Source organism: Nerophis lumbriciformis, linkage group LG17, assembly GCF_033978685.3.
Source record: "Nerophis lumbriciformis linkage group LG17, RoL_Nlum_v2.1, whole genome shotgun sequence".
NCBI lineage: Eukaryota > Metazoa > Chordata > Actinopteri > Syngnathiformes > Syngnathidae > Nerophis > Nerophis lumbriciformis.
This window is the reverse complement of record NC_084564.2, coordinates 39,184,164-39,207,500: the sequence shown is the minus strand read 5'-3', so window position 1 is coordinate 39,207,500 and position 23,337 is coordinate 39,184,164. Positions and strand designations below refer to the sequence as shown.

The 23,337-nt window shown below is 41.5% G+C and overlaps 1 protein-coding gene across 4 annotated transcripts in view; it reads left to right on the top strand.

The window, feature by feature from the left end:
• Positions 1–23,337, top strand: part of LOC133614848 (rho GTPase-activating protein 32-like) — a 167,781-nt gene that overhangs the window by 96,493 nt on the left and 47,951 nt on the right. For 3 of the 4 annotated variants that reach the window (XM_061973177.1, XM_061973175.1, XM_061973176.1), the window contains 4 exons: positions 1,275–1,366; positions 1,557–1,641; positions 22,806–22,892; positions 22,969–23,106. In XM_061973177.1, coding sequence (XP_061829161.1) covers positions 1,344–1,366; positions 1,557–1,641; positions 22,806–22,892; positions 22,969–23,106 — 333 coding nt within the window. In that variant the 5' untranslated portion in view covers positions 1,275–1,343. Of the gene's footprint in view, positions 1–1,274; positions 1,367–1,556; positions 1,642–19,147; positions 19,298–22,805; positions 22,893–22,968; positions 23,107–23,337 lie in introns of those variants that run through there. The other variant, XM_061973178.1, reaches the window with a different exon arrangement.

Sequence of the window (23,337 nt, the reverse complement as noted above, 5' to 3'; positions counted from 1 at the left end):
CAGCTTTAGCATTTCTTGCTTTGTCTTAAGCACATGAGCAGCTGTTGTGCTTGGGTGGAAGTAAGAAACCTTCCTGATCCTCCCAAGGAGGCGCTCCATCCTATTGACTGAGATTCCCTTCTGTGATGCCAAATTCACTACATGTGCAAAGCACCTATCTGTGGTCCCAGTCCTGCCTCATTCTCTGTAATTATTTGATTTTTGGCATTATCACGTGTGACTGGGATATCTTTATCTTCCATTCCTCCACTGCTTGTGTCAGTACCTGCGCAAGGTGACTCTCGTAGAGGGGGCGTGTCTTCTCATCTCCCAGTCTGCTGTGATGAAGTGAGCGCTTATAGTTCCGCTGGACGTCCAGCCGTCTGTCATGAGCGCAACAGATGATGCTCGGGATAGTTCATCCACAACTTTTTTCTTCTCCTGCTCATAAAGATCTGGCACAATCTTATTGCTGAAGTGGGTGCGCGACGGGATGTCGTAACGTGGTTCAAGCACGTTCAGCATGTGTTTAAAACCCTCGTTTTGCACAACCGAGTCTGCACTTATAAACACACCGATTCAATGGCGGGGGCGTTCAAGCTCCTCCGTTACTCCGCTCGCCATGACCACGCTGTGTGTGGACTGAACGTGCCAACAACTTTTTTTTTTGTTTCATATATCAAACCGCGGATCACGTGATCCGCGGTTTGATGTATGAAACAAAAAAAACTTGTGTGCCTCATCCCCTCCCCACACACACACATAGACCGCGCCTCTTTTCTTCTCTCCGGCTTGTGACAGAGGAAGATTCAGAAGAACGACACCGCAGCGCTTCTGTTTCTAGCCGATACTACATCAAAAGTAACGTAAAATAACGCAGTAACGCATCATGTAGTAACGGTAACTAAATTACTGAATTAAAAAAAATAACGCGTTAGATTACTAGTTACCGCCGAAACTAACGGCGTTACAGTAACGCGTTAAACGCGTTAGTCCCAACACTGATTATAAGTACGAAAAAAAAGTGTAGAGCTCTGTGTTGGTTTGTTAGTCTGTCTGTAGGCTACACAACTTTGTGGTTCATAGACATTTGGACTGGACTGGCAGGTGTGTAATGGCTGGGTCCTTGCTAATGTTTACATAGTGTAGTTATGCTAATTGGCAAACAAACCCACAAACAAAGGGTGCATTCACATCCTTTGATTACATTAACATAACTTTGTATGCAGACGTTGTCTTTATTAGATGGTCAACATAAGCGCAAGGTCTAATGTGTGCTTTCACTGTTTGGGCAGGTAAGGAGCAATGACATCACAGAGCGTGCGGCCGAACCCCTACTGAGGTCCTGCGTCAGCACAGCGAGCATGAAGGTCAAGAACGTGAAGAAGTAGGTGCTCCTTGCTATTATGGGCGGTAAACCAGGTCACTTATCCAGGCCAGTGAGACGAAGAGCTATAAAATGTTTGGCATGATCATTTCAGGCACCCTCGGCCTCTGTTGTGCCTTTCGTTTTTGTCTTCACAGCATCAATTGTGTGGAATATCGATGAGGTGATGCTATTGTGCTTTTGTTTTCAGGCTGACGTTCCCCAGAGGTCACTTTCCCCGCCTGGAAGACTGCGCCCATTTCCACTATGAGACTGTTGACTTTGGGAACGTTGAGGTGAGCCCCCCTAAAAAACACCTTCTCACATTTACCATTGTATCTTCTCAAGGAACAGCACTATAAAAATGAAACGTTGGTATACTTCAGAGCAGGAGAAGGCACTAACACGCTCATACCCATGAGCGTGCACACACAACTAATTTCTAGTATACATCAATGTAGGGCTGGGCGATATGGCCTTTTATTAATATCTGGATATTTTTAGGCCATATCACGATACACCATATATATCTGGATATTTTGCCTTAGCCTTGAATGAACACTTGATGCATATAATCACAGCAGTATGATGATTCTATGTGTCTACATTAAAACATTCTACTTTTAAACTTTCTTGCAGAGAGGGAAATCACAACTAAGTCAATTTAGCAAAAGTGTATTTATTAAAGGCCTACTGAAACCCACTACTACCGACCGCGCAGTCTGATAGTTTATACATCAATGATGAAATCTTAACATTGCAACACATGCCAATACGGCCGGGTTAGTTTACTAAAGTGCAATTTAAAATTTCGCGCGACATATCCTGCTGAAAACTTCTCGGTATGACGACGTCAGCGCGTGACGTCACTGATTGTAGAGGACATTTTGAAACAGCATGGTGGCCAGCTATTAAGTCGTCTGTTTCATCGCAAAATTCCACAGTATTCTGGACATCTGTGTGGGTGAATCTTTTGCAATTTGTTCAATGAACAATGGAGACAGCAAAGAAGAAAGCTGTAGGTGGGAAGCGGTGTATTGCGGCCGACTTCAGCAACACAAACACGGCCGGTGTTTCATTGTTTACATTCCCGAAAGATGACAGTCAATCTTTACCATTGGCCTGTGGAGAACTGGGACAACAGAGACTCTTACCAGGAGGACTTTGAGTTGGATGCGCACACACGGTACCGTGAGTACGCTTCCAAACATTTGATCGCTTACCCGTACGTGCGTGCCGCTATGTGCATGTCACGTACGTAACTTTGGGGACTTTGGGGAAATATATGTACTGTATGAACTTTGGGGAGGTGAACGGTACTTTGGGCTGTGGGATTGAGTGTGTTGTGCAGGTGTTTGAGTTGTATTGGCGGGTTGTATGGACGGGAGGGGGGAGGTGTTTGTTATGCGGGATTAATTTGTGGCATATTAAATATAAGCCTGGTTGTGTTGTGGCTAATAGAGTATATATATGTCTTGTGTTTATTTACTGTTTTAGTCATTCCCAGCTGAATATCAGGTCCCACCCGCCTCTCACAGCATCTTCCCTATCTGAATCGCTCCCACTGCCCTCTAGTCCTTCACTCTCACTTTCCTCATCCACGAATCTTTCATCCTTGCTCAAATTAATGGGGAAGTTGTCGCTTTCTCGGTCCGAATCGCTCTCGCTGCTGGTGGCCATGATTGTAAACAATGTGCAGATGTGAGGAGCTCCACAACCTGTGACGTCACGCTACTCGTCTGCTACTTCCGGTACAGGCAAGGCTTTTTTATCAGCGACCAAAAGTTGCGAACTTTATCGTCGATGTTCTCTACTAAATCCTTTCAGCAAAAATATGGCAATATCGCGAAATGATCAAGTATGACACATAGAATGGACCTGCTATCCCCGTTTAAATAAGAACAGTTATTAAGCAGTGGCACAAACGTTCATGTCATTTCCAAAACAGAAAGTGCAAGATTGTCAGAGACATTTTAAAACAAGCTATTAGTGCACTTTTGTGCATGATGTCACTAAGATGACATATCAAAACAACACTAAATTAAAGTGCACTTTTTGTACAGAACGCCACTACAATAGTTTAAAACAAATAAAGTGCACTTTTGTGCATGATGTCACACAAGATATTTCAATAAGTGTCAAATAAAAATGAGCTGCATAATAGGGAATCAAATAGTGTATGTCCTTCACTATGTGGTAGGTTCCTGCGGACGTTATCTCCTTCTGTTGTTGACTATTTGTTTCATACGGTGTTGATGTGGAAATTATTGCTCCGGCATGTGGCACCAAACAGAGATGTTGAAATTAGGAATGTCCCGATCCAGGTTTTTGCACTTCCGATCCGATACCGATATTGTTTTTGCACTTCCGATCCGATACCGATACTGACCGATAATGGCCTATCCGAGCATGTATTAAAGTTTAAAGTTATTTAGCCTACTTAGTTGTCAGAATCATGTTGAAACGGGTTTTAGTACTCTTGATAACAACTAGCCAGCTGAATTAGGGGAGTTTGAATAATACACAATGGTTGGTAACAAGAAACTGACCTGTTTATTCAAGGATAAACACAAAATAGACAAAATTATACATGACAAACAGAAATGGCATCATTGAAACTAGGGCTGGGAGATATGGCCTTTTTTTAATATTGCGATATTTTAAGGCCATATTGCGATACACGATATATATCTCAATATTTTGCCTTAGCCTTGAATGAACACTTGATGCATATAATCACAGCAGTATGATGATTCTATGTGTTTTGATTGATTGTTTGAGACTTTTATTAGTAGGTTGCACAGTGAAGTACATATTCCGTACAATTGACCACTAAATGGTAACACCCCAATAAGTTTTTCAACTTGTTTAAGTCGGGGTCCACTTAAATTGATTCATGATACAGATATATACTATCAGATATATACTATCATCATAATACAGTCATCACACAAGATAATCACATTGAATTATTTACATTATTTATAATCCAGGGTGTGGAGGGGGGCGCCGGATGTAAGTGTCAAAAAGACAGCCAAAAGAGTTTGATATGAGAATAAATCTAAAGTTAAAATTTAGGGTAGAAATGCACCCATTTGCAGGAAATGTAGCCTTGATTTTCAACATTTTCTTTCAAGGCTTGCATATCTACATTAAAACATTCTTCTTCATACTGCATTAATATATGCTACTTTTAAACTTTCATGCAGAGAAGGAAATCACAACTAAAAAAATCACTAATTTTTTCATACGGTGTTGATGTGGAAATGTTTGCCTCGGCATTTTGATGGTATGGACGTGTGGCACCAAACGGAGATAAGCGTCTCGACAGACGTTATAATATTTGAACAATGATGACGAAAACTGTTTTCTCTGTCGTGTCCGTGTGTCGAAAATTATTATGCGTTTATTTTTGTATTTGATTTTGTGCGTGGCATATAATTGCTATGCGCAGAGGACGTTTAAACAGTGCGCAATTGCACAGGCGCGCACCTTAGAGAGAACGTTGGTCACACGGCTGCGCTAGCATCACAGCTAACGTTAGCCATGCTGCTACCTCTCTGCTCGGGGAGGATGTATACGTATGTGATGTATGATGTGACAGTATGTGACGTATGACGTGACAGTATGTGACGTGTGTAAGAAGGTGCACTTGCTGTCTGTGAGAGGGAGACACAGAAAAGAGTGAGAAGAGCCTGTCGTGTAATGCCAGCAGCTAAAAGCAACTGCGTGAGAATCCACTGACCTGTGTTGTGCTGAAGGTGTGCTGGAAAATGCGGAACGGAAATAAGGGAGAAGCAGAAAAGTGGAATGTCCTATTTAAATAGGTGCGTTGGAAAACACGGAGCGGAGTTTTTTTTTTTAACTGGATCTGATTTTTTTGCAAATATCGGCGGCCGATCCGATCCAAATATCGGATCGGGACATCCCTAGTTGAAATGCGGAGTTTCAAGCACTCTTCATTCTCTAGCGGGTGACTTTTCAAATGATGCTACACATTAGTAGAGCTGCTACTTTTTGTAGCAACGCTTTTGCTGCATACTTGACATATTACTGTTGTCTGTTCAACATCTTCCCGCTTGAAGCCAAACCACCGCCAGACGATGGACCCCCTGCTGTTTTTCTTGGGAATTAATTCTTCCTTCATTTGTTACCAGATTCGCACCATCTCTCTCTCGTATTACCACTCGCACCACAGCTAACGTTACCCATGCCGCTACCTCTCTGCTCGGCGAGGGCGTATACGTATGTGACGTATGTAAGAAGGCGCACTTGTTTTATGTCTCTGTGAGAAGGAGAGACAAGAAAGAGTGAGAAGAGCATGTAGTGTAATGCTCGCAGCTAAAAGCAAAAGAGACAAACCCGCGATATATCGAGTATATTCCATATATCGCCCAGCCCTATGACCAAGGCACTTAAATGCATCTTTCTTACTTAAAACAAAAATCATTTGTTGTATGTATAACTTGTCTGTGTTAAATGGCTTTCAGGCCCAGAAACAACATATTTTTTCATGTTTTATTGGGCCTATTTTTCCCACTCACGCAGTGGGTTAGGCCTCTTAGGTCTAGTTTTTTAATCCACCTTGACAGTATTCCACATGAAGTGATTATGATGATTTTATACATGATAATTACACAGTAAATACTGTGTAATTGCCTCTGTTATGTCAAAAAGGATACTTTTAAAGCTAACATCTTGAACATGCTGTTGACAGTCCAAAAAAGCTTAGATAATGTAAGCTATAACAACAGCATATATTATGGTATGCCAAGCACTTGCTGCTACCAAAATCCGGCATTTTTATTGAACAGAGGTAATAATATAAACTAAACTTTCTGAGCTAAGAGCTTTCAAAACCCTCCGTCTCAGCTGATCGTCAGGCCTTTGTGACATACAGACATACTGTATTTTTAAATTCCACACAGGTACCATCCTATTTACATGCTGATGTTGCATTCTTTTAAGATGATATTTGCATTCCCCTCACAGCGCTGCTCTTCCTTCACATACCAACAGGGTTAGCTTTAAAAACGGTGGCCTAAATTGCTGGTTGATTATAAAGTAGCGGCACACACAGGCTGTTTATTTAAAAGGCTACTTCATACACTGTCTTTTCATGTCACTACCAAGCGCATTGTGACGTAAGGATCATCTGAAGCAGAAGCATGTGACTCAAAGAGAAATGTCCCTGAAGGCTGGTCTGTCCTATTCAACATACACTATATAGCCAAAAGTATTTGGCCACCTGCCTTGACTCACATATGAACTTGAAGTGCCATCACATTCTTAACCCATAGGGTTCAATATGACGTAGGTCCACCTTTTGCAGCTATTACAGCTTCAACTCTTCTGGGAAGGCTGTCCACAAGGTTGCGGAATGTGTTTATAGGAATTTTCCACCATTCTTCCAAAAGCGCATTGGTGAGGTTGGTGGAGAAGGCCTGGCTCTCAGTCTCCGTTCTAATTCATCCCAAAGGTGTTCTATTGGGTTCAGGTCAGGACTCTGTGCAGGCCAGTCAAGTTCCTCCACACAAGACTCTGTCATCCATGTCTTTATGGACCTGGCTTTGTGCACTGGTGCACAGTCATGTTGGAAGAGGAAGGGGCCCGCTCCAAACTGTTCCCACAAGGTTGGGAGCATGGAATTGTCCAAAAATGTTTTGGTATCCTGGAGCATTCAAAGTTCCTTTCACTGGAACTAAGGGGCCAAGCCCAACTTCTGAAAGACAACCCCACAGCATAATTCCTCCTCCACCAAATTTCACATTCGGCACAGTGCAGTCCAAAATGTAGCGTTCTCCTGGCAACCTCCAAACCCAGACTGGTCCATCAGATTGCCAGATGGAAAAGCGTGATTCATCAGTCCAGAGAAGGCGTCTCCACTGCTCTAGAGTCCAGTGGCGACGTGCTTTACACCACTGCATCCCACACTTTGCATTGGACTTGGTGATGTTGCAGCTGCTCGGCCATGGGAACACATTCCGTGAAGCTCTCTGCGTACTGTACGTGGGCTAATTGGAAGGTCACATGAAGTTTGGAGCTCTGTAGCAACTGACTGTGCAGAAAGTCTTTGCACTATGCGCTTCAGCACCCCTCTCTGTCAGTTTACGTGGCCTACCACTTGGTGGCTGAGTTGCTGTTGTTCCCAATCTCTTCCGTTTTCTTCTAATAAAGTTGACTTTGGAATATTTAGGAGCGAGGAAATTTCACGACTGGATTTGTTGTACAGATGGCGTCCTATGACAGTTCCACGCTGGAAATCACTGAGAGCGGCCCATTTTTTCACAAATGTTTGTAGAAACCGTCTCCATGCCTAAGTGCTTGATTTTATACACCTGTGCCCGGGCCAAGTGATTAGGACACCTGATTCTCATCATTTGGATGGGAGGCCAAATACTTTTGGCAATATAGTGTACATTAAAGGCCTACTGAAATGATTTTTTTTTATTTAAACGGGGATAGCAGATCCATTCTATGTGTCATACTTGATCATTTCGCGATATTGCCATATTTTTGCTGAAAGGATTTAGTAGAGAACAACGATGATAAAGTTCGCAACTTTTGGTCGCTGATAAAAAAAAAAAAGCCTTGCCTGTACCGGAAGTAGCGTGACGTCACAAGTTGAAAGTCTCCTCACATTTCCCCATTGTTTACACCAGCAGCGAGAGCGATTGGGACCGAGAAAGCGACGATTACCCCATTAATTTGAGCCAGGATGAAAGATTCGTGGATGAGGAACGAGAGAGTGAAGTATTAGAGTGCAGTGCAGGACGCATCTTTTTTCGCAGTGACCGTAACTTAGGTACAAGGGCTCATTGGATTCCACACTCTCTCCTTTTTTTATTGTGGATCACGGATTTGTATTTTAAACCACCTCGGATACTATATCCTCTTGAAAATGAGAGTCGAGAACGCGAAATGGACATTCACAGTGACTTTTATCTCCACGACAATACATCGGTGAAGCACTTTAGCTACGGAGCTAACGTGATAGCATCGGGCTTAACTGCAGATAGAAACAAAAGAAATTAAAGCTGCAAGCAGCATTGGTCGGGCCCGCGTATTTGGCAGGTGCTAGTCCTAAGTGTCCCAATACTATTGTCCAGTTTTAGTCCTAAGTGTCCCAATACTTTTGTCAAGTTGTAGTCCTAAGTGTCCCAATACTTTTGGCCAGTGTAGGTGTCCCAATACTTTTGTCCAGTGGTAGTCCTAAGTTTCCCAATACTGTTGTCTACTTTTAGTCTTAACTGTCCCAATACCTTTGTCCATTGGTAGTCATAAGTGTCCCAAAACTTTTGTCTACTTTTAGTCAGAATTGTCCCAATACTTTTGTCTAGTGTACCTACCTTGTCTGCATTGTGTGGGCACGCTGGTGCTTCCTGCTTTTAAGCAGCCATCTTAAAAAAAAACAGCAGCGCAGCAGCATCAGCGCAGCGGGTCTTTGAAGGGTCATAAAATCAAAACCGGACCAGTTATTAAAACGCCCATCTATACTTTTAATCACAAGGGTTTAATCTCTCTCCTGTGTTAGTTTGAAGCCGAAACGACAAACGCGCTCAGAGGAGATAGATTTTGAAGAAAGGTGACCGGTTTTTACAAAAATGTTGTTTTGAAGGGGGAATAGCAAACTTCTTGTTGATTTTTGCTAGGGGTTGTCAATTTATGAAATGTAGGTCTAAGTGAGACCTACATAGAGGTTTTTGTTTCATGTCTCTCCGACCTTCCCAGTGGGAGATACAGGCAGTTTTGTCATTTTTTTTCTTCCGAGGAGCAGTTTTTTCTGCGTTTTATTCAAAAATTGCGCTAGAGCACAATTTTGAGATTTGGGGTTAGGTTTTTTTATTAAATCGCAATTTGTGCCAGTCCTGATGTGTGTGTTCAGTTCGGTGAGTTTTGAAGCATGTTAAGAGGGTCAAATTACAGCTCAAAGAGGCAAAAGTGACCGTTTTTAGTACTTTTTTTGTCTTGAAGGGGGAATTGCCAACTTCCTGTTGATTTTAGCCCGAGAATGTACTATTATGAAAGCTCGGTCTGAGTCAGACCTACATAGAGGTTTTTGTTTCATGTCTCTCCGACCTTCCTAGTGGGAGTTACAGGCAGTCTAGTTGTTTTTTTTCCTAGGGGGCGCTAGAGCGCAATTTTGAGTTTTGCTGTTCGGTTTTTTTATCAAAAGGCAATTTTCGCAGGTCCTGATGTGTGGGTCAAATATGGTGAGTTTTGAAGTATGTTAAGTGGGTCAAATTGCAGCTCAAAGAGGCGGTCGGTATAATAATAATAAAGAATAATAATAAAACCTTACAAATTCAATAGGTCCTTATGTCCCATTGCATAAGGACTCCCTTTGGGAGTCCTTATACAATGGGCCATGCGGGCCCTAATAATAATAAAACCTTACAAATTCAATAGGTCCTTATGTCCCATTGCATAAGGACTCCCTTTGGGAGTCCTTATACAATGGGCCATGCGGGCCCTAATAAACCCCTGACTGGAAGGATAGAGAGAAAATCAACAATACTATTAAACCATGGACCTGTAACTACAAGGTTAATGCTTTCCAGCCTGGCGAAGCTTAACAATGCTGTTGCTAACGACGCCATTGAATCTAACTTAGCTACGGACCTCGACAGAGCTATGATAAAAACATTAGCTCTCCACCTACGCCAGCTCTCATCTGCTCATCAACACCGAAGCTCACCTGCGTTCCAGCGATCGACGGAGCGACGAAGGACTTCACCCGATCATCGATGCGGTCGGCGGCTAGCGTCGGATAGCGCGTCTGCTATCCAAGTCAAAGTCCTCCTGGTTGTGTTGCTGTAGCCAGACGCTAATACATCCACAGCTTTCTTCTTTGCAGTCTCCGTTGTTCATTAAACAAATTGCAAAAGATTCACCAACACATATATCCAGAATACTGTGGAATTTTGCGATGAAAACTGAGCTTTTTGTATTGTATGCAATGGCGTCCGAATACTTCCGTTTCAACCATCGACGTCACGCGCATACGTCATCATACATAGACGTTTTCAACCGGAAGTTCCGCAGGAAATTTAAAATTGCACTTTATAAGTTAACCCGGCCGTATTGCCATGTGTTGCAATGTTAAGATTTCATCATTGATATATAAACTATCAGACTGCGTGGTCGGTAGTAGTGGGTTTCAGTAGGCCTTTAACAAGGCAAACGTCTGCGTGGACCTTATTATGGGTCCTGCAGACCGATGCAGCCTCTGAATTGGGACAAAGCTGTTGTCAAAATAATCCTACTACAGGTCCCAGTAAGGACATTGGGGCTGGTTATTGCAAAGGAGTCAAGTTTTTTTCTAAGATTGAAGAAAATATTTGAATTGGGAACTTTATGTGGACAAAACTTGCACTTTGTTTGTCGAACCGACACTTCCAAGTGTAAAGTACGCTAAATGTGCTATTTGTCGCTCTTTAGACTTAGACTTCCTTTTATTGTCATTCAAATTTGAACTTTACAGTACAGATAAGAACAAAATGTTGCTGCATTAGCTCATGGTAGTGCAGGATAAAAAAGCAATAAGGTGCAGATATAATAAATAGATTACTGTACAGATAAATATATTCATACTTGCCAACCTTGAGACCTCCGATTTCGGAGGTGGGGGGGTCGGGGTGGGTGGCGTGGTTGGGAGCGTGGTTAAGAGGGGAGGAGTATATTTACAGCTAGAATTCACCAACTCGAGTATTTCATATATATATATATATATATATATATATATATATATATATATATATATATATATATGTATATATGTATGAAATACTTGACTTTCAGTGAATTCTAGCTATATATATATTTATTTTATTATATATATATAAATAAAAGAAATACTTGAATTTCAGTGTTCATTTATTTACACATATACACACACATAACACTCATCTACTCATTGTTGTACTTGAAAGTACAATGCAATACAATTCCGGGGCAATGGCACCTATCAAATACACAGTAATGAAAACACAGTTGTTCTACTAACTGTACTGTGTGTTATGAGAGTAGAGTATGTGTGTGTGTGGCCCTTTAATAGGTGACAGCATGTGAGGTGAGTGTGTGGGCGAGAGAAGAGAGGGAGCGATAGCGAGTGCAGGGAGGGACTAGTTGGTTTTGTGTTGGATTGGCTGTGTGCAAGCAATCAATAAAGCAAGATTTGCAACTAATCGCTGGACTCATCATTCACCCTAAAGTTGTTCGCTGTGGAGACCCACTGCTGGGTAAGGTGAAGGGTGTTGCCCCGAGCATACATCGGCCCTGGAAAAGTGTCTCCCCTGCGCTCTTCGACTATGGTCTCGTTCTTCTACTTCGTCTCCTTGTGTGCGCACACTGGACTCAGGTCCGCATGGAGCTGGAGGGGGCGTGGCCTCCAGCACCGGCTGAATTCCGGGAGATTTCCGGGAGAAAATTTCTTCCGGGAGGTTTTCGGGAGAGGCGCTGAATTTCGGGAGTCTCCCGTAAAATCCGGGAGGGTTGGCAAGTATGATATATTGCACTTTTGCATATGCATCCAAGTTTATGGATGTATGTTATATTGTCTTTATATTCCAGCCAGTTAATCCATTTTTGGGGGGAATTGAGGGGATTATTATGATGCGTTCAAGAGTCTCATAATTAGGGGGTGTAAGAAAGCTAACAGGAGAGCTGGGGACATGTCAGTCAAGGCGCTCTTGGGATAATTGCCATCACGTGCTTGTAGGTGTAAAGGAAGGTATAATAAGCAGTGTTGGAGCTAGGAATTTTCAAAATGGGTCCCATCAAGTCATAAAAATGGGGTCCCACAGTAAATGTTTGTGGTCCCACTTTTTTGTAAGTGTTTTGAAAACAAATGATAAATGTATGTATTATCCTGTTATATCTATGTTGTGTTTTGGAAAAAGGTTGTCATAAACGTTACTTAATTCATTAAAAAAACTATACAAAATAAAACAAATGTTGATGCAGATGTAAAAGTATTCAGTTATAAACATTCACTTTCTTCTTTCCTTCATGGATCTAAACTTTACCGCTGCTGGTCTTTTTTTCTATATTTGTATTTATTAAGTTGTAGGTGTATTTATTTCAGTGTAAAAGTTTTTTGCTTCGGTCATGAAATGATGATAATGGTGTGCCAGGGCATACATACATTATTTATTTAATGCTTAAATCTCTAGAGTCTACATCAGGGGGGCTCACACTTTTTCTGCAGGCGAGCTACTTTTAAATTGATCAAGTCGTGGGGATCTACCTCATTCATATATATAATTTATATTTACTTATTTATGAAATATATGTTTTTATTAACAAGTTAAAGGTGTTTAATGATAATGCAAGCATGTTTAACACATATAGTTAATATTGTTAATAAGTTAAAGGTGTTTAAAGATAATGCAAGCATGTTTAATACATATAGTTAATATTGTTAACAAGTTAAAGGTGTTTAAAGATAATGCAAGCATGTTTAACACATATAGTTAATATTGTTAATAAGTTAAATGTGTTTAAAGATAATACCAGCATGTTTAACACATATAGTTAATATTGTTAATAAGTTAAAGGTGTTTAAAGATAATGCAAGCATGTTTAATACATATAGTTAATATTGTTAACAAGTTAAAGGTGTTTAATGATAATGCAAGCATGTTTAACACATATAGTTAATATTGTTAATAAGTTAAAGGTGTTTAAAGATAATGCAAGCATGTTTAATACATATAGTTAATATTGTTAACAAGTTAAAGGTGTTTAAAGATAATGCAAGCATGTTTAACACATATAGTTAATATTGTTAATAAGTTAAATGTGTTTAAAGATAATACCAGCATGTTTAACACATATAGTTAATATTGTTAATAAGTTAAGTGTTTAAAGATAATACAAGCATGTTTAACACATATAGTTAATATTGTTAATAAGTTAAGTGTTTAAAGATAATACAAACATGTTTAACACATATAGTTAATATTGTTAATAAGTTAAAGGTGTTTAAAGATAATACAAGCATGTTTAACACATATAGATTCCTTTCTTTCATGAAGACAAGAATATAAGTTGGTGTATTACCTGATTCTGATGACTTGCATTGATAGGAATCAGACAGTGGTGATGATAACGTCCGCATTTTCGATTGGAGGAGAAAAAAAGTCCTCCTTTCTGTCCAATACCACATGAAAGTGGTTGGTTTTTGGCATCTTATTTGTCCAGCTTCCGTACTCCTTTGTATACACTTTACAAGAAATACATTGTCGGCAAACTCCGTAGCTTGCTAGCTTGTGCACGCCAGCTTTCTGAGACTCTTATTTTGTTAGCGCAGGCAGGATGAAGCAGAGCTTTTATTGTGCAACTGTGCAGTCGGTCTTTGGAGTTTTGACGACAGGTACGGCGCCAGAGTCTGTTGAAATAAAGTGTTTCTCGCCTTCCAGTCGGTCATTTTAATGAGCTGGCAGCAGCCAGCGTCATCTCAGAAGACCCTCGGGTGCCGTGAATGTCAATCAAGTGACGAAAGTGATGTCATAGTGAAGATTTATGATCGCTCATTGTTAGGACTATTTTTTTAATGCCTGGCTGGTGATCGACTGACACACCCTCCACGATCGACCGGTAGCTCGCGATCGACGTAATGAGCACCCCTGGTCTACATCAACTTCAGATCTATCCGTCAATTCTAAGTTCCATCCATCCATTTTCTACCTCTTGTCCCTTTCGGGGTCGCGGGGGGGGGGGGGGTGGGGGTGGGGGGGGTTTGGGGTGCTGGAGCCTATTTAGCTGCACACGGGCGGAAGGCGGGGTAATAATAATAATAATAGATTTTATTTGTAAAAGCACTTTACATTGAGCAAACAACCTCAAAGTGATAGTGTATTACATTTTTTTTTAAATAAAAATATAATAAAAATAAAAACTAGGACAGCCTAATAGCTAGAACTAGTATACATATATCTAAAAAAAAAGGCTTTTTTAAAAAGAAGGGTTTTTAAGCCTTTTTTTAAAGCATCCACAGTCTGTGGTGCCCTCAGGTGGTCAGGGAGAGCGTTCCACAGACTGGGAGCGGCGGAGCAGAAAGCCCGGTCTCCCATTGTTCGTAGCTTTGTCCTCGGAGATTGGAGGAGGTTAGCCCGTCCGGAGCGGAGGTGTCGTGTGGAGGATTTGGGGGTGAGTAGTTCTTTGAGGTAGAGGGGAGCATTTCCATGGAGGCACTGGTGGGTTAGTAGGGAGACTTTGTATTCAATCCTGAGTGGAACAGGAAGCCAGTGAGGGGATTTGAGAATTGGTGTGATATGGTTGTATTTCCACACCCTCATCAGGATCCTAGCAGCACTATTCTGTCAGTACTGCAGCTTCTGGATGTTCTTGCTGGGGATCCCGACAAGAAGTGCGTTGCAGTAGTCTAGCCTGGAGGAGACAAAGGCGTGGACGAGCCTCTCGGCATCAGAGAGAGTGAATGAGGGGCGGAGTTTAGCAATGTTCCTGAGGTGGTAGAAGGAGGTCTTGCACAGTTGTTTTATTTGAGCCTCAAAGGTCAGGTGAGGGTCCATTCTAACTAGGGCTGTCCCGATCCAGGTTTTTGCACTTCCGGTCCGATACCGATACTGACCGATACCGATACTGACCGATACTGGCCTATCCGAGCATGTATTAAAGTTTAAAGTTATTTAGCCTACTTAGTTGTCAGAATCATGTTGAAAAGGGTTTTAGTACTCTTGATAACAACTAGCCAGCTGAATTAGGGGAGTTTGAATAATACACAATGGTTGGTAACAAGAAACTGACCTGTTTATTCAAGGGTAAACACAAAATAGACAAAATTATACATGACAAACAGAAATGGCATCATTGAAACTAGGGCTGGGCGATATGGCCTTTTTTTAATATTGCGATATTTTAAGGCCATATTGCGATACACAATATATATCTCGATATTTTGCCTTAGCCTTGAATGAACACTTGATGCATATAATCACAGCAGTATGATGATTCTATGTGTTTTGATTGATTGATTGAGACTTTTATTAGTAGGTTGCACAGTGAAGTACATATTCCGTACAATTGACCACTAAATGGTAACACCCCAATAAGTTTTTCAACTTGTTTAAGATACAGATATATACTATCAGATATATACCATCATCATAATACAGTCATCACACAAGATAATCACATTGAATTATTTACATTATTTATAATCCAGGGTGTGGAGGGGGGCGCCGGATGTAAGTGTCAAAAAGACAGCCAAAAGAGTTTGATATGAGAATAAATCTAAAGTTAAAATATAGGGTAGAAATGCACCCATTTGCAGGAAATGTAGTCTTGATTTTCAAAATTTTCTTTCAAGGCTTGCATGTCTACATTAAAACATTCTTCTTCATACTGCATTAATATATGCTACTTTTAAACTTTCATGCAGAGAAGGAAATCACAACTAAAAAAATCACAAATTTTTTCATACGGTGTTGATCTGGAAATTTTTGCCTCGGCATTTTGATGGTGTGGGTGTGTGGCACCGAATGGAGATAAGCGTCTCGACAGACGTTACAATATTTGAACAATGATGACGAAAACTGTTTTCTCTGTCGTGTCGGTGTGTCGAAAATTGTTATGCGCTTATTTTTTTATTAGATTTTGTGCGCGGCATATAATTGCTATCCGCAGAGGACGCTTAAACAGTGCGCAATTGCACAGGCGAGCACCTTAGAGGGAGCGTTGGTCACACGGCTGCGCTAGCATCACAGCTAACGTTAGCCATGCTGCTACCTCTCTGCTCGGGCAGGACGTATACGTATGTGACGTATGACGTGACAGTATGTGACGTATGATGTGACAGTATGTGACGTGTGTGAGAAGGTGCGCTTGCTGTCTGTGAGAGGGAGACACAGGAAAGAGTGAGAAGAGCCTGTCGTGTAATGCCAGCAGCTAAAAGCAACTGCGTGAGAATCCACAGACCTGTGGATGTGTTGAAGGTGTGCTGGAAAATGCGGAACGGAAATTAGGGAGCAGCAGAAAAGTGGAATGTATTATTTAAATCGGTGCGTTGGAAAACACGGACCGGAGTTTTTTTTCTAAACTGGATCTGGATCGGCATTTTCCCATGCCTTGCCGATACGCATTTTTTTGCAAATATCGGCAGCCGATCCGATCCAAATATCGGATCGGGACATCCCTAATTCTAACACCCTGGACAAGTCGCCACCTCATCGCAGTCAATTCTAAGTTGTTGTTGTGTTTTTGTTTTTGTTTTCTGCCCTTTTTTGTCAAAGAAAACTTTTTTTTTATGGCAAACACCAGAGGTGTGGACTCGAGTCACATGACTTGGACTCGAGTCAGACTCGAGTCATGAATTTGATGACTTTAGACTCGACTTGACAAAATGTAAAAAGACTTGCAACTCGACTTAGACTTTAACATCAATGACTTGTGACTTCACTTGGACTTGAGCCTTTTGAATTGACATGACTTGACATGACTTGCTACTTTCCCCAAAACCCAAAGATGAAAAAGTTATACGGGAGCGCTCCGTATTTTTCATTGTGTACTTGTCTATCAGCGTTGCGTGTGTCAGCTGGTGTGGTCTCAGTACAACAGCCAATCAAATTAGATCTACTTTGTTTTCATCACACAGCATTCATCCAATCAAATTGCAGGACAACCAACGAAGAAGACATGTCCAAACCACACGCCAGTGAACAAAAAATGATACCTAAAATAATTTTGTTTGGGTATAAAAATTACGAGGTGGTAAACACAAAACGGTTTGCAGTATGCAACACATGCGGTTCGAAAATTACTGATGGAGAGGCAACAACTTCCAACTTCGTCCGGCATTTGAAGTTGCACAAAGAACGGTAAGTTTTGAATGTAAGATAACGTTTATCGGCTAAGTAACGTGACTTTTATTTGCTGTGTAGTTAAATCAGTGAGGCTGTAAACTCACTGCTAACGTTATAACGTTATTGCAAACACGGGAATCTGTTGCAGTTCACTACCTTATTCATACTTTTTGTTCAGTGATTTTTTTAAGCAGGGTTACGTTAGTCAATATATCACACGTAACGTTAGACGGCGGTCAGCAGCACCGCGTATTTTAGCCACCTAAAAAAAGACAAAACTAGTCAAATAAAGGTCAGTTAAAATGTATACTATATTATGAATATGTGTACCGTTTTAGCTAGCTTTCTGACATACTGTTGGTTGTTTACCTCAGTGGTCCCCAACCACCGGGCCACGGCCCGGTACTGGTCCGTGGATCGATTGGTATCGGGCCGCACAAGAAATACATTTTTTTTCCCCCTCTTTTTTTAATTAAATCAACATAAAAAACACAAGATACACTTACAAGTAGTGCACCAACCCAAAACAACTCTCTCCCCCCTTTTGTTCTGGGCATTGAACATGAAGACTCTTCCTTCACTGTTCCGAGTGGCCATGAGAGTCTTGGCAGTGCCTGCCTCCAGTGCTCCAGTGGAGCGAGTTTTCAGCCATGGTGGCATCATACTACGCCCCCATCGTGCACAAATGACTGACAGACTCTTGGCTAATTTGGTCTTTTGCAAATGCAATGCAGCATAGGGCCCTGACATATAAAAAGTACAACTTTTTTGTTATGTTCACGTATATGTCATGTTTTTTCAATGTTAACACTTTTGTACAAATAAGTACATTTGCACTTTATTTTTCAATGTGTTTGTTCTGTAAAGGAATGAGTTAATGTTTAAAATGACTGGTTAATAGTGCTATTATAAAGTGCAATGTCAGCACAATTTTCTTTCCTGCAATTTAAAATGCACTTGTTTTAATAAATAAATACAGCGTTTGAAAAGCATACACAATCTGTGTTAATATATTAGTCTGTGGTTAAAAGGACTTGAAAGGACTCGAAACTCAAAATGCAGGACTTAGGACTTGACTTGAGACTTTCCAGTCTTGACTTTGGACTTGACTTGGGGCTTGCCTGTCTTGACTCGGGACTTGACTCGGACTTGAGGGCAAAGACTTGAGACTTACTTGTGACTTGCAAAACAATGACTTGGTCCCACCTCTGGCAAACACACACAACATGCAAAATCTTCCACAAAAAATATTTTTCAAAGCAAACCGGGCTGTAAAAAAAAATTAAAATATCCACGTCCAAGGGACGCGCAGGCTTACGGAATTGCGCGTCCTTTCTGATTTCAATGCGTAAAAAGACAAAAAGTGCGTTAACGCCAACACTGATAAGAGGTGGTGAGGCAGATGTGGCTTCTCAGTCAGTCAGCTGCTTACCCTCCCTGAAGTTCTCTTTTTTCGCCAGCAGAGGGAAGCAGTTATGTTTGTGCAGAACCCGGTGCTCCCAGAGCAGCGTCAAGTAAAGAGGCTCTCACTGGAAGAGAAGAGGATGAGGCAGGAGGTTTTCACATGCTGCCAATATGCTAGTGTGTAGTGCAAAAAACACTGTGATGTCTCTGCTGCCAGGCTTTGGCGCGGGGGGGAGGGGGATGCACAGATCAAGTCCAGCGTATCCTAATCACAAAACCACACAAAGACAGCAAGGGCAGACTCTGCCTGATCCCACTCTAGATCAGCTCCTATCTCCTATCCAGCCCTGAATGCATCACCAGTCCGCTCGGGTCTTTGCAGCTTTGCCTGCGATGAGCTCCTGTGTTGCCGTTTGATTCCCGTTTGCTGCCAAGGCTCCTTTTGTGGTCGGAGAAAGAACCGCTGTTGGGAGGAGAGGAGGCAGGGATGAGCGAGACGGGTAAGGGAGGAAGGGGGAGGGGGATGTTGGAACCAGCACAGAGGAAAGGGGATTGAAAAAGGGGGTAAGACAAAGTGGGAAGCATCCTCGCCTCATACTGATGTTGTTAATTGTCGATCCCCAGTGAGGTGCATCAGAAAATCAAACTGGAAGCTTGTAGACACTACTTTGCTTTTTGGAGCTTTGTGGAGGTCCAGGACAAAGGCAGAGCTGCCTAGTTCCAGGTAATGTGCACGTGTGTCGGTCTGCAGCATGGTTAGCCTTTGTGATGATAATCGTGCACACGGTATTGATGTAAACTTTGTTTTAACTTCCGAGTTTCCTTAAATTCCCTCTATCAGGGGTCATTTTGCTTATCATCTGGCTAAACGGGCAGATGAAACTATATTCTTTAAAGGTGTACAATGTGATGCTGTTCCAAATTTGGATTGTTTAGCCTTGGCAGAGGTCTACGCTCGAATGCAACTCTACTTAATTGATGCAATGCACAAAAACTATGGTCATCGATAAAGAGACTGTTTTGTTGCTGATCCAGATAAAGGTTCAGATTATACTTTTTTTTTTTTCATTTCATTTTTAAAACTCCGATTATAAAGGAAAAATGGGTTGAATGAAGACTAATGCAGGAGGTGTGAATTTATGAAAGGTTACCATTTGTTGTAGGGATGTCCCGATCCAGGTTTTTGCACTTCCGATCCGATACCGATATTGTTTTTGCATTTCCGATCCGATACTGATACTGACATTTTGATGGTGTGGACGTGTGGCACCAAATGGAGATAAGCGTCTCGACAGACGTCACAATATTTGAACAATGATGACGAAAACTGTTTTCTCTGTCGTGTCCGTGTGTCGAAAATTGTTATGCGCTTATTTTTTTATTTGATTTTGTGCGTGGCATAGATTTGCTATGCGCAGAGGACGCTTAAACAGTGCACAATTGCACAGGCGAGCACCTTAGAGGGAGCGTTGCTCGCACGGCTGCGCTAGCATCACAGCTAACGTTAGCCATGCTGCTACCTCTCTGCTCGGGGAGGGCGTATACGTATGTGACGTATGACGTGACCGTATGTGACGTGTGTAAGAAGGTGCACTTGCTGTCTGTGAGAGGGAGACACAGGAAAGAGTGACAAGAGCCTGTCGTGTAATGCCAGCAGCTAAAAGCAACTGCGTGAGAATCCACAGACCTGTGGATGTGTTGAAGGTGTGCTGGAAAATGCGGAACGGAAATTACGGAGCAGCAGAAAAGTGGAATGTATTATTTAAATCGGTGCGTTGGAAAACACGGACCGGAGTTTTTTTTTAAACTGGATCTGGATCGGCATTTTCCCATGCCTTGCCGATACGCAATTTTTGGCAAATATCGGCAGCCGATCCGATCCAAATATCGGATCGGGACATCCCTAATTTGTTGTTGATTCCTACTAGAATTGTGAGTATCTCCACCAAGGAGGGTTTGTTGTCATAGTTTGTGTTTGTTTGCAAAGTTACGCAACAATTTTACCCTACAATTGTGTACCAATGTGAGACATGGTGCAAAGAAGAATCCATTCATTTTTAATGCATCTACAGAAAAAATATACAGTTGCATTATCCTTAATTTCGATATAACTATAAAGGAAGTGTGTTTGGTGTCCGTCCAATTTAGTGTGCTGCTGGTTTGGTGGTGTTTTTAAATGGCTAGTAAAAAAAAACCCTACTCAAGTACATGTGTTTAAAGGGTAACATTATCACAATTTCAGAAGGGTTAAAACCATTAAAAATCAGTTCCCAGTGGCTTATTTTATTTTTCAAAGTTTTTTTCAAAATTTTACCCATCACGCAATATCCCTAAGAAAAGCTTCAAAGTGCCTGATTTTAACCATCGTTATATACACCCGTCCATTTTCCTGTGACGTCACATAGTGAAGCCGACACAAACAAACATGGCGGAAAGAACAGCAAGCTATAGCGACATTAGCTCGGATTCAGACTCGGATTTCAGCGGCTTAAGCGATTCAACAGATTACGCATGTATTGAAACGGATGGTTGTAGTGTGGAGGCAGGTAGCGAAAACGAAATTGAAGAAGAAACTGAAGCTATTGAGCCATATCGGTTTGAACCGTATGCAAGCGAAACCGACGAAAACGACGCGACACGGGAGAAAGCGAAGACGAATTCGGCGATCGCCTTCTAACCAACGATTGGTATGTGTTTGTTTGGCATTAAAGGAAACTAACAACTATGAACTAGGTTTACAGCATATGAAATACATTTGGTGACAACATGCACTTTGAGAGTGCAGACAGCCCATTTCAGGCGCGCCAGGAACATATATTTTTCCACGATTTCAGCACTCAGGTTAACCATACCTAAATAGACACAAAATACTGACATACCCTCATCCGCTCTCTTTTCCTGAAAGCTGATCTGTCCAGTTTTGGAGTTGATGTCAGCATCTGCTTTGAGTGTCGCAGGATATCCACACATTCTTGCCATCTCTGTCGTAGCATAGCTTTCGTCGGTAAAGTGTGCGGAACAAACGACTGACCATTTCGTCGGCTTTCCCCGCACCCTCGTATTTTGAACAAATTCCGTCCAATTTCTTGCCACTTTCGCATCTTTGGGCCACTGGTGCAACTTGAATCCGTCCCTGTTCGTGTTGTTACACCCTCCGACAACACACGGACGAAAGTGAGAAAATGGCGGATTGCTTCCCAACGTGACGTCATCGCTCCGAGAGCGAATAATAGAAAGGCGTTTAATTCGCCAAATTCACCCATTTAGAGTTCGGAAATCGGTTAAAAAAATATATGGTCTTTTTTCTGCAACATCAAGGTATATATTGACGCTTACATAGGTCTGGTGATAATGTTCCCCTTTAAAAACAGTTAAAAGCACATAGATTTTTAAGCCTATTTTTGATCCCGCCTTTTTTTAACATTGCACCAGAGTGTATTTTTTATGTTTTGTGTATATTCTCAATTAATAATGCGTGGATTTTAATAACAAAACCCAGGCATGTACAGGAAGCAATATAAATAAAATTCTGCTATTGATTCACCATTTGAATAATTCATCATCTTCATTGTCTTCTGTCCAGTGTAATAATGCCACCAGTCTGTTGGGGAAAAAAAACAATAATATATAAATATGCGTTGCAGTTTTTAGCAGACATCTATAGCCTTTTTCTTTGGTGTGATCCCCTTCACCACTTTAAAGCATTAACTGGGTCGCTGTGTGTTGTGTAACGAGCAGCTCTCAATGTGCTGCAAACCGTTATAAATAACCAGAAGTTCCCTCGTCTTGTCCCACAATAACATCTGCCAATGTATTCCAAAACCTCTTTTTTGGGTCCTTACAGAGCATCGCTAAAGAGGCGATTGGGTGTGAGCGGCGTGAAAAAGAAATCCATGCCAGAGCACTGCTCATATATGGCAGCTTATTAATAAGTGATACATTTAGCACAGCACCATTGACGACCAGAGGATAAATATGATTAATTACTTCTTTAGGCAACGATAAAAGCGGAAAGAACGATGAAAGAAAATATTATCTTATTACTTTGTGTTATATGTTACTGCTGCTTAGCATGAATGTATCGGTAGTTTCAATAGTCAACTGAGAAACGAAACGGGGCATGTTTTTCCTGTTTTTCAGGTCGCACCCACAGAGGATGCTGTATCATTCCCATCAAATATTTAGAAGCCAAACTCCCCTAATATTAACCCATCTCTCTGATTCTTTCTCAGCTGGCCTTTGCAGAGGGGCAAAGTGAAGGACCAAAGGCGGGACAGGACTCCAAAGAACTGCTCTTTCTTGTCCAGATCACCTGCCAGGTACTATTACTATATCCACACAAATGGAGTCCCATTGCTCCTTCAAACTTGTTTGACACTTCTTGTTCTTATCCAGGCGCGAAACTGGATGGTGAAGAGATCCTATGAGGACTTCCGTGTGCTGGACAAGCATCTGCACTTGTGCATCTACGACCGCCGTTACTCACAACTCACCGAGCTGCCCAAATACGACCCAGTGAGAGACACAGCTGAGGTATAGTGAAGCTTCGATAGCAATAAACATAATTAGTCACACTTGTAACCAAAAATATGTCTTTGATGCATTTTGGTTACCTTATTCAAAATATTAGAAACAAGTCTGACAATGTCCATTAAAACCGATAAGTGTACGTTACGCTGCAATTAATGAATATACAGTTGTGGTCAAAAGTTTTCATACACTTATGAAGGACATAATGTAATGGGTGTCTTGAGTTTCCAATCA